At 49.2% G+C, this 13,983-nt stretch overlaps 1 protein-coding gene and 1 long non-coding RNA gene across 7 annotated transcripts in view; one reads left to right on the plus strand and one right to left on the minus strand.

Annotated features, from left to right (window-relative positions):
- MECOM (MDS1 and EVI1 complex locus) overlaps nucleotides 1-1,929 on the minus strand; it is a 347,700-nt gene extending 345,771 nt beyond the window's left edge. For 4 of the 6 annotated variants that reach the window (XM_064457948.1, XM_064457946.1, XM_064457947.1 and 1 more), the window contains exon 1: nucleotides 1,743-1,929. In XM_064457948.1, the coding sequence (XP_064314018.1) occupies nucleotides 1,743-1,779 (37 nt within the window). In that variant the 5' untranslated portion in view covers nucleotides 1,780-1,929. The remainder of the gene's footprint in view (nucleotides 1-1,742) is intronic. The other 2 variants (XM_064457955.1, XM_064457956.1) reach the window with 2 other exon arrangements.
- Nucleotides 1,930-2,363: 434 nt separating this feature from the next.
- LOC135314408 (uncharacterized) lies at nucleotides 2,364-5,827 on the plus strand. The gene is made up of 3 exons (XR_010373914.1): nucleotides 2,364-2,586; nucleotides 4,071-4,204; nucleotides 4,348-5,827. It is a non-coding gene; the product is annotated as an uncharacterized LOC135314408 (long non-coding RNA).
- Nucleotides 5,828-13,983: the final 8,156 nt, after the last annotated feature.

Below are 13,983 nucleotides of genomic sequence, written 5' to 3' on the forward strand. Positions count from 1 at the left end.
AATCCCTGCTTTTTAGATATTATTTCCTTTATGAGCGGATTGTAACCGAAGGATTATTTAATGCAACGCATCTGTCTGGGGAAGGGGGGGTGGGGGGGGGGAAGTGCTGCTGTTGCAGCGAAAGCCAAGACGCGCAGCCCAGAGCAGAAACTTTGCAGACGATCGGACCTCGCCCGCGGAGCAGGAGCAGGAGCAGGAGCAGCCCTGCATCGCTGCGCAGCGAGAAAAAGCAAGGGAAAGGCAAGGAAACCCGACGGATTTAGTCGGGGATGTGCGATTTTTTTTTTTCTTTTCTCCCCGTAATTAGCTCCAAAGTAGGGATGGCAACCTGGAGATTTAACAACATATTTGTTTTCGAATTGTGGGCGCTGGATTATCCGCTTTAAAATCACCTAATCAAATGCAGGTTGTCGCTGTTATTGTTAAGGTTCACAGAAAAGCTGATGATGATCCGGAGAGATCTTTCGCTTCCCCTTTTCCACGCTCCTCTGTTTTGTTTTTTTTCCCCTTCATAAATAAAAAGTAAATAAGCATCTGCTTTTTACGTCACGCAACTTATGCAACATTTCATCTGACTTTTTTTTTTTTTTGCCTGCTCATTCCCTTTTTTTCACTCGGGAATGTGAGCTGCCATCGCCACGGCTATCAAATGAAACTTGCCCAGATGTGTCAGAGAAAATAAAGACATCAGTTGCTCTTAAAATAGGACGCGAAAGCTGACAAAGTTTTGTTGTGGATTCCCTCTTTTTCTTTTTATAAAAAAGAAAAAATAAAAGCCCCAACACCGCAGCAGTTAAAAGCAAAGATCCCTGTCATAAAGGAGAAACAGATGGGGGGAGCGTAAGACTAATAATTAAGTCGGGCTTTGCGTGTGGACGGCCGAGCCCTCGCCTCGCGGAACAGAGACCTTCGGGCGGCCAAACTGTATAAAAAGTGCTGGAAAAGCGCCTGAAATTACAACATTTACATCAACTTTTAGCGGGGTGACTCCAGCAGGCTGGGAACCGCTCCGCGCTGCCCGCCCCCCTTCCCCCCGACACACGCAAAGACACGCACACGCGTGGGACATCCCGGCCATGCGGGGCGCCCCCCCGCGCGCGCCGCGCCCCGCCGCCGCTCCCCCCCGCCACGCGTGGGTTGGGGGGGGATTGGCACAAGCCCGCGGCCGAGGTGGGGCAGAGATGGGGTGCGGGGTGGCGGGGGGGCGGTGGGGATCCCCGCTAGCTCCGCACCGGCTACCTGCGCCCGGGGCTCGCCGCCTGCCTCGCAGAGCAGCTCGGCGAACACCCCCGCACACCCCCTCACTCACGCACACCCCCACACACTCACCGCGCCCCCCCCCCCCCGCGGCCCCCAGCCCTGCCGACAGCCGACAGCGCCCACTATAGGGCCCGGAGCCTCTCGCACCACCCCCCCCCTCCCCGACTCCCCCCTCAGCCCCCGGCAGCGGCAGCAGCAGCAACTTCCAGCGCTCGCCACTGAACTTTTCCTCAACTCCTTCCCCACCTCCCGCCGGCCGCCCGCAGCCCCCGGCCCGGCTCCGGCCGCCCCCCGCCCCCCCCCAACACCCCCGGTTCCCCCCGAGCCGAGGTGGAGGCGGGGGGGGGTGGGGGGTGGTGATGGGGTGGGGGGGGGAGATGCTGCTGCAGGTTGCCTGCGAGCTCCGCGCCGCATCAGACATGTCTATGCAACATGGCAGAGAGGGAGGGTGAAAAGGCAAGAGAAAGGGGTATTGCACCTACTTGCGGCCAGCTTCCTCGCCCTGCCTTTGGATCGCATGCTGCCAGTCCCGCCGCCGATGCTGGCGTGGGGTTGGGGTGGGGGGGGGCTTTTTTTTTTTTCCTCCCGGAGCTTTTCCTCCTTTTTCGCTCCCTCTCTCCCTCTCTCCTCTCCCGCACACACACTCTCCCTTTCTCTCAATCCCGGCTCGCTATCTCTCCAGCATTGTCAGTTTGGACACCTTCGCACATGCGCACGGGCGGCTCCCCCCTCGCTCTTCAACATTTCAGCGCCGCCAAAAAAAAGTTTGCAGCGATCCATCACCGTCGGTGGGGACCCTGACAGCCGGCACCGGGGCCGGGACCGGCCGGGACGGGGCGGGCAGCCGCCGCCGGGCTCCGCCACCGCGGCCGCGGGGCAGCCGGAGGGGCTCCGCCGGGGCAGGGGCCGGGTGGGGGACACACACACAAATGACACCTTTTCTCTGCCTTTTTCCCTTTTTTTTATTTTTTTCATCTTTTTTTGCATGGGGTATTAATGCGGTTGTGGAGCCTTTGCAACATTTCAACAGTTTATTCTCACCCGGCCGCAACCACCGTAGATCCCTGCGTATATACGATTAAATTCTGTTTTATTATCTATGCGTACCATTAAATCACACGCTTTCCCAGTCCCAGCCCGCACACTTTTTTCCCCCCACCTTGAACTCGGCTCAGCCACCGTCAGCTGGGCAGAAAAAGAGAAAAAAGGGGGGGCTTTTAAAACAGTAACACCGACCGCTCTAATCTGTTTTAATTACAGGGTTTGCCAATCAAAGAGGGAGAGCGCAGAAATTGGGAACTCCTGTAGGGGATGGCTGTGTCCGAGGTATGAATCAATCCAAACTACATATAGATTTTTCCTCTGGTACAACCTCCTTGCATTAAACAGTTTTGTTCAATACCTTCCATGCGCTATTTATGTTCCCATTAATATCTGTTGCAAATCCTGCCAGACACCATAAAAGAAAATTACAATCTTTCAGACTGGGTGCTGCGCCAGTACATACACGCTGCTCAACTTTTTGTTTTAATAAAATCCTCAGCATCGCCCTTTCCCCCTTCAAACCCCCCCCCCCTCCCCAAATACCCACCCCACACACACACACACCCCTGGGCTGCCGGGGCAGTGGGTCGGGGCCGCCCGTGAAGCCTCCCCCACCGCCACCACACCCCACCCGTGACAAGGGTCCGGGCCGTGGGGCGGGGGCACCGCGCATCCCACGCCGCTCCCCCCAGACAGGCGCAAACACTTGAACCCGCTCCGCGGAGCCGTCCTTGAAGCCCGTCGTTATTTTTAATTTGCAAAATTAGATTTTAATATTTTTTTTTTAATTCAGGGTCACGCAGCTGCTCCCTGCCCACCCCCTCACCCCCGGGCAGGGGTGCACCCAACGTCCCCCAGCCCCCCACCCCAAGAAGGGTGCTGCGCGACCGCGCACCCGTACCGGGCTCGGCCTCCCGCAGCCACAGACCGGCCCCCGCCGCCGCTCGCACCCCCCGGGGTGCCCAGCCCGGGGTGTCCCGGGGAGGGTCCTGGCGGAGGCAGGGCCGGGGTGTGCCGGAGAGCCGATCCCTCCGCGGGGGAAGAGCGGGCCCGGGGCTGCCCACGGGGGCCGGAGACCCCAGACCTCGCTCGCAGGCGGTCCCTCTTCTTGCGGGGCTGCACCGGGGGGTTCCCCAAATCACTCCCCCCCGCACCGCCCCGCGCTTGGAAAACGCCCGGGGACTTTGTAAAACTCCCCCACCCCCCCTCCCCGCCGCCGGTTTAAGCGGAGACCCTGTCAAAGGCAGTCCGGGCAAAGGACCGGGGCGGCCGATCCCGGCGCGGCGGGGAACACGCGTGGGGAGCCCGGTGGCCGGCTCGGGCGCGCAGATGCGCGTTTCCCGGGGTGGCGGGAGGGGGGGGTGTGGGGTGTCAGCCGTGACCCCGGCCGCCCCCGCCTGTCACCGCCACCTGCCCGCCGTCCCAGCGGCTCCGGGAGCCCCGGCAGGTGCCGCGCCGCCCGCCCCGGGCCGCCCCCCGGGGTCACCCGCCGCAGCCCCGCCGGGTTCGTCCCCGTCCCCGAAATATCCCGGCCGCCCCCCCGGGAAATCCGTTTCGTTCGGGCTTCTCCGCGCAGGCAGCCGCCGGTCCCTCCCGGGTGGGAAGCCGCCGGGGCGTTTTCAGCACATCCACGGGCAGAAAGAAATATTTAAATGTGGGGTTTGGGGGTGGTGGTTTTGTTTGTTTGTTTGCTTGGTTTGTTGGGGTTTTTTTTGTTTGTTTTTGTTTTTGATGGAGGGGTGGAATTAAATCTGTTTCTGTCACAGGCTGGGAGAGCAAACGCATCCCCTCGCACGCAGGTTTCAGTGCGTTCCCCGTAACAGGAAATTTTCTCTTCCTTAAATTATAATTGAACGAGCCCCGCAGCCCACTTGGAGAAAAGTTGGAATTCTTCATCGAGGTATTTGTTGTGCTATTGTCTTTGTGCAGTGAACTTTACATCGTGTTATTCAATCTCAATCTATATTCTCCTAGCTACCAGTAAGATTAATTTAATCATTGTAATGCAATTATTAATACTGTTTACCCAACGCTCGATTTCAGGTTTGCTGTTAAGAAATTAAGCTTCTTGCTGGGTGACCGAAAAGCTGCGCAGGGATTTCCAGTCCACGTTGAAATGAAACAGTCCTCTTTATTTAGTCTCAGAACTCCAGCTTTCAGCCACGGGCTCAATTAGCCAAAATGGAAACAATTTTCATTCATTGCAATAACTCACTGTTCTGCTGATCACTTTCAAAATATACACTTTATTATTATACGCTGACCTCGGTGCCGCGAAGTGGCAAGGCTAGAAAGAGGCAGAGGGATCTCTCCAGCCCCCTTGGGCTGTAATTATTAGAAATTAATTGGGTTCAGGACCCTGGGTAGCATGGGTAAATTAATAGCTTGTCTGGTTGTTTAAATCCGAATTCTCGGTGCCGAGGAGAGCAGGGGAGGGAGGCTCTCCCTCCCCACACCCGCCCCGGGAGAGCGCGCCGAGGGCTGGGGCAGCGCCGACCCGCCGGCTGCTTTTCCTCCTTCTTTTTCACCAACCGCATTGTTTTCGGGGAGCTATTTAGGGGTTAAAAATCAAAAAATAAAGATCCTGTATACTTGGAGCTGTCGTGCTGGAGTAAAAGTGAAAAGGGAGCCTTAGGCAAAAGGAAATTACTGCGAGCCCGCGTGACCTTTCCGAGAGGTAATCAATCAAGTGATCAACAGGGATATTTATCATTGCTCGATGGGGCTACTTTACAAATGCACAGAAGGGGGGGGGGGGGGCGGGGGTACAGACACACACACAGAGAAAAAAAAGTTTGGATAAACCCGGTAAGTCTGAAGACAAATGCGGAGGCTTTAATCACCGGGAAGATTGCACATTTGCTTTTGCTGAGCTCTCAGAAGGAAAGGAAGGGAGAAAAACCGCTCCAAAGTTTGCCAGTAGAAAATGCCTCCTGTACTAGGTGGTCACATGGAGGCTGTCCACTTTGCTTTGCAGTCCTGGGAAAGGCTGGGAACGACAGATGCGATTAAAAAAAAAACAAAAAACACACACACACCAAAAAACCCCCCACTAAATCCAAGGGAAAATAATAGAGAGAGATTGAGGCTTTGATAACCGGGCTCGGTGTTTGGTTTTATGTAATGTGTTTGTATTTGCTGGCTCGAAACTGGGAGGCTGCGGAGCCCGGTCCTGCCTGCCTCTAGCCCCCGAAACGGTTAACTCCGAAAACAAAACAACAAAAAAAAAAAAAAAAGAAAAAAAGAAAAAGAAAAAAAAAACCCACTCCATGCCCCCTACTATATGAAATCAGCGATCTGGTTCAATTAAACTTGCTCTCCGTAGCATAAAGCATCCACCACAATACAGGCAATGAAAACCAACAATAAAAGCCCATGCATTTTCTGCGCAGTTTCCTTCTCCCTTGTAAAACATGCCGTCGTGTAAGCACCAGACATTTAATTTTGCTCCCTATAACTTACCGGATTCCTTAACAAACCTACTACGACCACTTTTTTTTTCCTTTTTCTTTTCTTCTCCCCGCCCCCCCGCCCGGCTTTTGCACTGTGCTTCACGCACACGCCTGCACAAAGCGTTCCTGTGTGAGCCCAGCGCTGTTGCTTTTAAACGACTTTTGAGGCGGGGGGGAGGGAGTAAACGCCGGCGCCCCCGCTGCGACCCCCCCCGATAACGCTACTCGACCCGTCTTTGGGGACAAATCCGCGGCTAATGGCTGCGCGCCCGCGGAGCCCGTTGCGCTGCGCTGCTCGTTGCGCGCAGGAACAGCTGCGGTGCCCTGCGGAGCTGCGCGGTTGGGGCTGGGTCTGGCCCCGGTTCCTGCGCGGCGCTGCGCGGCCCTTGCGCGGCTCTTGCGCGGTGCTGCGCGGCGCTCCGCGGTCTGCGGCGCCCCCACGCGTCCGAGGCGCGGCACTGCAGGGTACGGGCGCTGCGGACCGGTCCCGGGTGGGAGCGCGGGTGAATACCCCGCGCTGACAACTGTCAGGAGTGAGGCAGAAAATAAGCCGAAAGAGGGTTTTAATGGGCTGCTGCGCTCGGGTGTAGACGCTCACCAGGAGTCCAGGGCTTGGGCTGGGCTTCCGATAGGCCTGGAATTATCCTGCCCCTGGTAAAAGTGCCACTGAAAACACTGGGGTTGGGAAGAATGAAATGCATTCGGAGGTGGAGAGACAAGTACGGAATACCAGGAAGCCGTGCAAAATACTCCTCTAGAAATAGTTCCCTGCGAAAATGGTATGGCATGCCAACTATGAAGTAGATCTCGTTTCTGCCCGGCAAAACTCGGGTTTTCACAGCATTGAGACTGAAAGAAAAACAGAGAAAAATTAAGAGGCCAGTGGCTAGATTGAAACACCAGGGTGGGGGTCAGTGGGGTACATGGGGACACCGGAGGACCGAATCTGATTTTCAACTTTGTCACGGGTTTCTGGGGTTACTTTGCACTGGCCCCTTCAAGCCAGCATCCCTCCATCCCTCGCCTGAAACGGAGAGAAGAAGCTCCACCAAACCCAAGGGCTGGAGGTCTCTGTTTTAAGGCGCTGCAGCAGGGTTGGCTTGCCTCTAAGTCCCACGAGAAGGTGGCGATGCAGGACCATCCCCAAACAGGCAACAGGACTCAGGACTCGCATATTAACTAACTGCAACAAAAAACCCCCTCATTTACCAATTTACCGAAAAGAGGGGCGATCAGTATTCTCAGCTCAAGCTCCTTTCCAATGCTTAAAGCACTTTCTGGCCCAAAAAGCCATATCCTCATATCCTCAAGAGGTTACCCCCAGGACGGCTTGCTCTTAAAGGAGCATCAGTGGAGACGTAATTGGAAAACTTAAAGAGGAGGAGGGGGAAAGTAATTACAGGCCACTAGAGAAAAACAAACATGTTCTGACTGTAGACAAAACATTGAACAGAGGGGAATTAATAGTACTACAAATCAAAAGGGAAAAATGTCAGCAGAGATCAGCAGAAAGCGAACATCCTATTAAAAGCGAAAATAGAAATAATCAAAATCACCGGGAAACACAGAAGGGGGAAAAAATTTGGAAAGCAACCTGAGATAAAAATAAAGGAATAGAGTAAATTTTACTCGGTACTCAGCAATAGTTAAAGCTGATGTATGAAGGTCTGAAAAAACCAGAGCCCCATGGCACAGGTGGGTCAGCAGGTGAGAGCAAACCTCAGCTGGCTAGGCACAAGAGCCTTGTGATTTGCACCGACTGGGCCAGGCTGGCTCGCGCTACACGAAGCGAACTGGGCAAGGCTAGCAAAATCCCTGCGGAAGACGAGCGGGGGTTTTTTGGCATCTTCCATGGTCTTCCTCTTCCTCCCTGGCCTCCCCCAGTGGTGTCCCAGAAGGAAGGGTCCGGGAACTGGTGAGATCTGGGCTTCGAGGAGCTGTTGTCCCCTTCGGGCAACACGACAAGGCTGGTGCAACAAGCACCGCTCAGCTCCAATGGGTGAGTAAAGCACTCCCGAGAAGCACATTTTCCTTTGCCGAAGGCACGCTCTAAAATGGGCCTGCCCAATGCCACGAAGGCCGGGGAAGCTTCAGTTACTGAGCTGTTTAAAGAGGATAATATGACAAAATATAAGGGGGAAAAATATAATGAGGTGACAGCAGAAAGGCTTCCAGCCAGTAGCACTGAAATAAAAGACATTTTGAGGTAAAAAACTGAAATAATCTGTTTCTGTTGCGAGAGCAGGATCATGACCAAGGACCATCATCGCAAGCGGGGAGTTTTCCTTTGCCAGCGCTTTATCTGTTTTCGTTCACAGTGTTATGACCAGGCAAGGAGTGGGCTTTTTTCTGCTTGTCTTTAAAGGAACCACGAAGGCAGGTTAACGTATCAGCCTTTATAAAATCCACAAACCCATTTTTCCCTTTAAAGCATCAGGAACGCATTCATATTTCACTCCCATTTCTCTCCAATACAAAAGCACAGGGTCGGAATTAATGAGTAAAGTAGTTGTGTGACGTTTTATATTGTATTGGCATTTATATAGTGCTTTTCACAGGCTTCACGTCAAAACCCTTTACAGGGCAATAAATCATATACCTTTCCTGATGAAATTGTATGTAGGCAATTGGGCACCTATCCTGCCCTCAGCAACGTCCCACGTGCGAGACATGGGAAGCGTGATGAAACCTGCAGAAGTGGGTCTGAAAAAAAAATGGATGTAGGTCAAACTTTCCCCCCTTAATATCCTGCAACATGTTAAAAAGTCTTCAGAGCCCACTTGAACAGCCACAGGAAAGATCTAACCTTAATGTGACAAAGCTTCTATTGCAGTCTGAATTACTCAACATGCAAATTGAATTGTGGGTCTTAGACTTAACCCCAGGGTTTTTTGTCTCTGAATTTAAACAAGATGTCCATTTACATGGAAGATAAGGATTTTTCAGTTGAGTTCATTTCTAAAAATGCTGTTCCTTCACAAGACTGAACCCTAGCACTGAATTTTGGATCCTGGGCTTTCTGTTAGCGTTCACAAACCTCTCTCCTAGCATGAAAGAAAGTTGCAATGTGACAACGCATTTCTGCCTCACTGGCATTTGCTTCCTTATCTGCAGTTTTTTCAGATAACAAAGAGTAATGAAGTTCTGAGAACTGTACGCCCGATTAGACCGACACTTTTATACCTTTATTTGCACTCCTGCTGTGTTTCCAAAGCCACTTTTGGGTAAGAAAAAAATGGAAAGTCATTTAAAGTCTTTTTGGCGAGAGATCGTAGAATGGTTTGGGTTGGAAGGCGCGTTAAAGACCACCTAGTTCCAACACCCCCCGCCATGGGCAGGGACACCTTCCACTAGGCCAGGTTGCTCGAAGCCCCGTCCGCCCTGGCCTTGAAGGCTGGGGTTGGTACGCAGGAGCCAGAGCTCTGCTCTGTTGTCCCTCCAGAAGACTCCCAGCGCTTTGCCTAGTTAAGAGCTTTTTGAGTTCCACAGGTGTCAAAGGAACCTTTGCAGAGCGTCCGCCACAGCAGATTGTACCCCTTACACTTAAATGCAATTGCCCTGAGATTGCACAAAGGCAATGGCTGAGAAGCAAATGGAAAACCTTTGCAGTAGCTCAACACCATTTTAAAACCACTTTTCTACCTCCTCTATCTGTAACACATAAGAACCGATAACATTCTGCACACACTGGCTGATAGTTCAAATGCATTAGAAACCGACTTAGTTATGATTTATTAGCGGAAGAGATGTTAGAGTAACTTCTAAGTGTGAAAGAATACAAAAAAAATACTGTTCTCCACCAAACAAACATTTAGATTACCTAATCTAAAATCAAAGTAATTTAGAAGTAAAACAAAAGTAAACAGGTAAAAACCACATCGCCCGGTTCCGTTAAGTGCCATGGGCTACATTAAGAGTGGGAGGTTCTTGCATCTTTTCAGAGGTGATTAATGTCCTGCGAGACCTGAGCGTTAGCTGTGCAGAAGCGCTGCCATGTGACGAACCAGCACCGCCTTTGCTTTCTTCTGAGCATTGTATCACAAGCTCTTCCCTCACAAGAGCTCAAATTCACACGCTGCTGTTGTGCTCCGATGACAACGCAGTGTAATTTTATCTCTTGTTCCCGTCTCAGTATGCAACTTATGTAGTAGTTTAAAGAATGATCCGTAAATAATACACACACATAGACTTCACTGAGATGGGTGACAATAATAATTAAAATGGTCTTTTCAGTGGGAGACACCATCAGCATCAATAGTAAAGCAGAATTTTAAGAGTAACCACCGCATTAGAGCCCATAAATTCTATTCTTTCTGGCAGTAATACATTCGAAGATTAAATTAGACTAAATGTTTGTTACAACAAACAGATTTATGTTAGCATTCAGGATTATGCTCCCAGTCAATGTTTATTATGCTTTTGGTCATATTTATTCTAAAGGTCTCATTTTCCTACTTCCATAATTTTTTGATCAGTTTTGTTTAAACTGGAAGCCTTTTAGTTTTCACTTTTAAAATCACTGTTTCTTCTTAAAACTTCGACTAGGTTATGGTATCTGGAATGAATATGAAGAAAATAGAAACAAGCTAAAATAAATTACTGCCTAATATATCCCATGTGACTATTTCTAAGGTACCTATTATTGTGGTATCAAAGTACTGGATCTCTGATAGCATATGATCTTTGATCTTAAATTGGACCTCCGATAACATTTTTTAATTAAACAACTTATTTGATGCCTGCTGGAGCTAACGTGCAAATAGCATCACACGAAGAACAAAAGTTACAAGAGCGGGGAACAGAAAATGGGGGCTAGTTCTTGCATATTTATTGTACCAGAACAAAGAACCCCATCCTCCAGTCTCTGCTGAATTAAAATGATCAGGTTCAAAGTTCGAAGACGGAGTAAAAACTACTTAGAAATGAAAAATGCTTTCAATCTATTCAAATTAAAGGTGAAATAAAAGTTTGTCAGAAGCAAATTTGAGGTACTGAAAAATAATTCAGAAAAACTATGATTTTTTGGCTTCCTTTGCACTCTGGTACCCAGCAAACATTCCATTTGCCATCCTTCACTAGAGGCTTTGTTGAAGACTTTCACACTGGCTGAGTTAAGCCTCATTTGTTCTCTCTGAAAGGTGTTTCGAAAATACGTTTTGCATGGGATCCATTAGTATTAAAGCATGAATGTACTGACAAACTTTATACGACTATGTTCACAGCTGATCTGATAGATATTTCAAAGAGACATTAAGAAGGAAGATACCATTGGAGCACTGCTATTTCAATTTGTCGAGGCTTCTACGAAAGCGCATACCCACCAACACGTTATATCAATACAGGGCATACGCAGACACCACGCGCAGCTGACAGAAGCCAAGTGCATTCGATTCCTTCCACATCAGATAGGAATTACTCCCTTGTATGTTATATGCTGCTACTTCTGCTTAGGGCATAAGTACAGATACTGTTGCTCAGACCTTTCTGCGAGACACGGAGTCCCAAAAGGTTTCAGTCATGCTTAAACATGCCGTAAATTAAAGCCCCACTGTTCTAGATGAGAGTCATCAAGTACAGTGTTGTGATACTTTGACTACCAAGCAGTCTTCTTCCAAAATGTCTTTGGAAAATTTTCTAAAATATTCCCATTTGCTTTTCTATATTGTTTCTTTCATTCTGCACTCATCGCCATAACATGAGCACACTCTAATAGCACGCTAAACAGCTGCTCAGCTGGTTTCTTCCCCCAGCATCTTCCCGGGGGAATGCGTATACTGTGTAGTGATTTGTAAGATTTAAATTTTTCACTTTGATACAACCCTGTGTAAAGATGTCACCATGAGTTCTCTGACAGCTCTGCAGCCTAGAAGAGCAGCCTCTTGGTATCTGCTGCCTGGAAGAAGGCAGAGTATGAACAGCTGTCAGCTCACGCTTCGCTGAGGTCAAAATGCAGCCTTTTCCTTCCAATTGTCACATAGATCATGACAAAAAAAAGTATAACCACAACTACAGCAAGCAGTAAATAACAACAGACATAAGGTTCCAGAAAGAACAACAGATAAAATTCCCATTTGTTTTTTTCACAACGTAGCTGGCATTTCTAATTGTAATAACCAAAAAAGCTCAGGAAGGTGAAGAGCCAAGTCATTTTGTGGCTTCTCTTAGAGCAGCCGGGGCAGTGTTGGTGAGCATGTCGAGGACAGCAGAGCCATCAGAGCATTGCCTGCCAGCCCCTGGAGACGCCACAGCCCAGCACCAGCTCAGAACCCCGGGAGACCCTCCCTGATAACACGGCAATGCTCTATCCATGTCTCGTGTTTGAGCAGGAGCAGCCAGCGTCTGCAGTAGGAGAACCTGGCTGAAGAATGAATGACAAAACCCTACAGAAGAGACAGGAGAGTGAAGATCTCATTTTTCTCCTTCCTCACATTTCATAAGGTAACTGCGGTTTAGCCTTTTGGTTTTCATTTTTCAGGAAAGTCCTTAAGCCTAGTTCACAGCAGTCTTTATGGCCGAGAGCTCATTCATCACGAGCAAAATCTCAGATGCAAACAAAGTTCATGATGGAGTGCTGAGGTGCAAAGTTGAAAGAGAAGAAAAATAATTTTTCCCATCCCAGAAATCATTTCAAAATTTCGGAAGCATTTCCAGTTGCATCAAGATGAACTTAGAAGTAGGATTTATTTGTTGTTTGGGGGGTTTGGGTTTGTTTTTACGAAAGCACAGGAAAAGAGCACTCTAAGAGGATCATAACCCAGAATGAGGGCTCTCCTGGAATGTGAAGACTTTGGGGGTTAAGTCCTCCTTCTCAGACAGGCAGGTCAGGGTTAGAGCACACTCCCTCTAGATTCTAGCCTGAAAACAAACTTTTTATTACAGAAGTTTCACTGAAACTGGCACGTTCCCACAAAATGTTTCACTGGTGAGAAATAAAGAGTTCCCGAGTATAAAGCACTGCCAAAAAATTCCCAATCGTTTCTAGCCAGTGAACAAGCAAACGTGTCATTTTGCCGTCAGCAGAGAAGGATCTCTGTGTCCCAGTGGTGCTGTAAGGTCATGCTTCTGCTTATCCCTAGAGACTTGTTTGTGCATCCACACTGCTAGGTACCTAAAATAACGTAGGGTCATTTTCCAAATGCATTTGGGCAGGTTGTATTGTAAATGCTTGTATAAAATGAGCAAGCATGGCTAAAGAACACAGACAGAAAGCTACCGTGACCTCTTTTCTATCCATTTACAGCAATCTCTATTCCCTGCATATACACATACACGCCCATTCACAGTGCGTGAAGAGATATTGGAAATAAATCTTTCACAAATATTTACTCTTCAAACCTATATGCTTTTAAAAGAGAGGTGGGATCCAGCTTTCACCTGTGGCACTTAGCACTTGCCTCTTGTTCACGTCTTGGGAAAGACAAGAAAAAAGAAGCTCTTATGTTGCCTGAAATCGAGTGTGAGGTGATAACTCCCTGATTTGTCAAAACTCAAAATCTTTCTGGAAGAGAAATCCCAAAAAGAAGCTGGCTAACACGGCACAACTGCAGTCATGCATCTGATGCAAGGTTTGGAGGATACCAAAGCAAAGGCCAGTGTGAGTCTCCCCTATCAGCCGAGCCTGTTTCAAGCCAGCGCTGCTGGATATTTTGGAAAGGGCATACCAAACCTAGAGCCGTGGCTGTCTCAGAAGTCAGGGGGTGCTGAGTCAGCACTCATTTCTAGAGACCACTCTTGCCTTTATCACTTGTGAATGCTGGATGCAGTTAAGCATTTCATATTAACATCCCTGTGCTAAGTTTATGCATGCTACTCCTTACTATACTCAATCCACAAAAATAGCAGCGGTTTGCAGTTAGAATGCGTTAGTCAACCCACACAAACTCCACCTTTTTCCAAATTCCTTTGCCACCCCCAACCAACACAACACCTGCTGTTACCCCGACCAAACAAGTACTACCAGAGAGGAAAAGCGTCCCTACGTTACAGGCAAAAGAACACCTCCATTGGCTGCTCTCAGGGAAAATCCAGCTAGGCAAAAGAAATCCTGCTTTCCCTCTGAAGAAGACCTTGTATGCTCAAAACAAACTTGAAAGGACTCAAACACTTCGTATTATTTTTAATTAATTCTACCTAGACACACAGCAGTCCGAGAAGCTGTAGTGTTATATATATAACCTTCTTAAGTTTCACTATTTACATTGTGTTATTCTCTGGCTATGTCCCAACC

This window comes from Phalacrocorax carbo, chromosome 7 (assembly GCF_963921805.1).
Source record: "Phalacrocorax carbo chromosome 7, bPhaCar2.1, whole genome shotgun sequence".
Classification (NCBI taxonomy): Eukaryota; Metazoa; Chordata; class Aves; order Suliformes; family Phalacrocoracidae; genus Phalacrocorax; species Phalacrocorax carbo.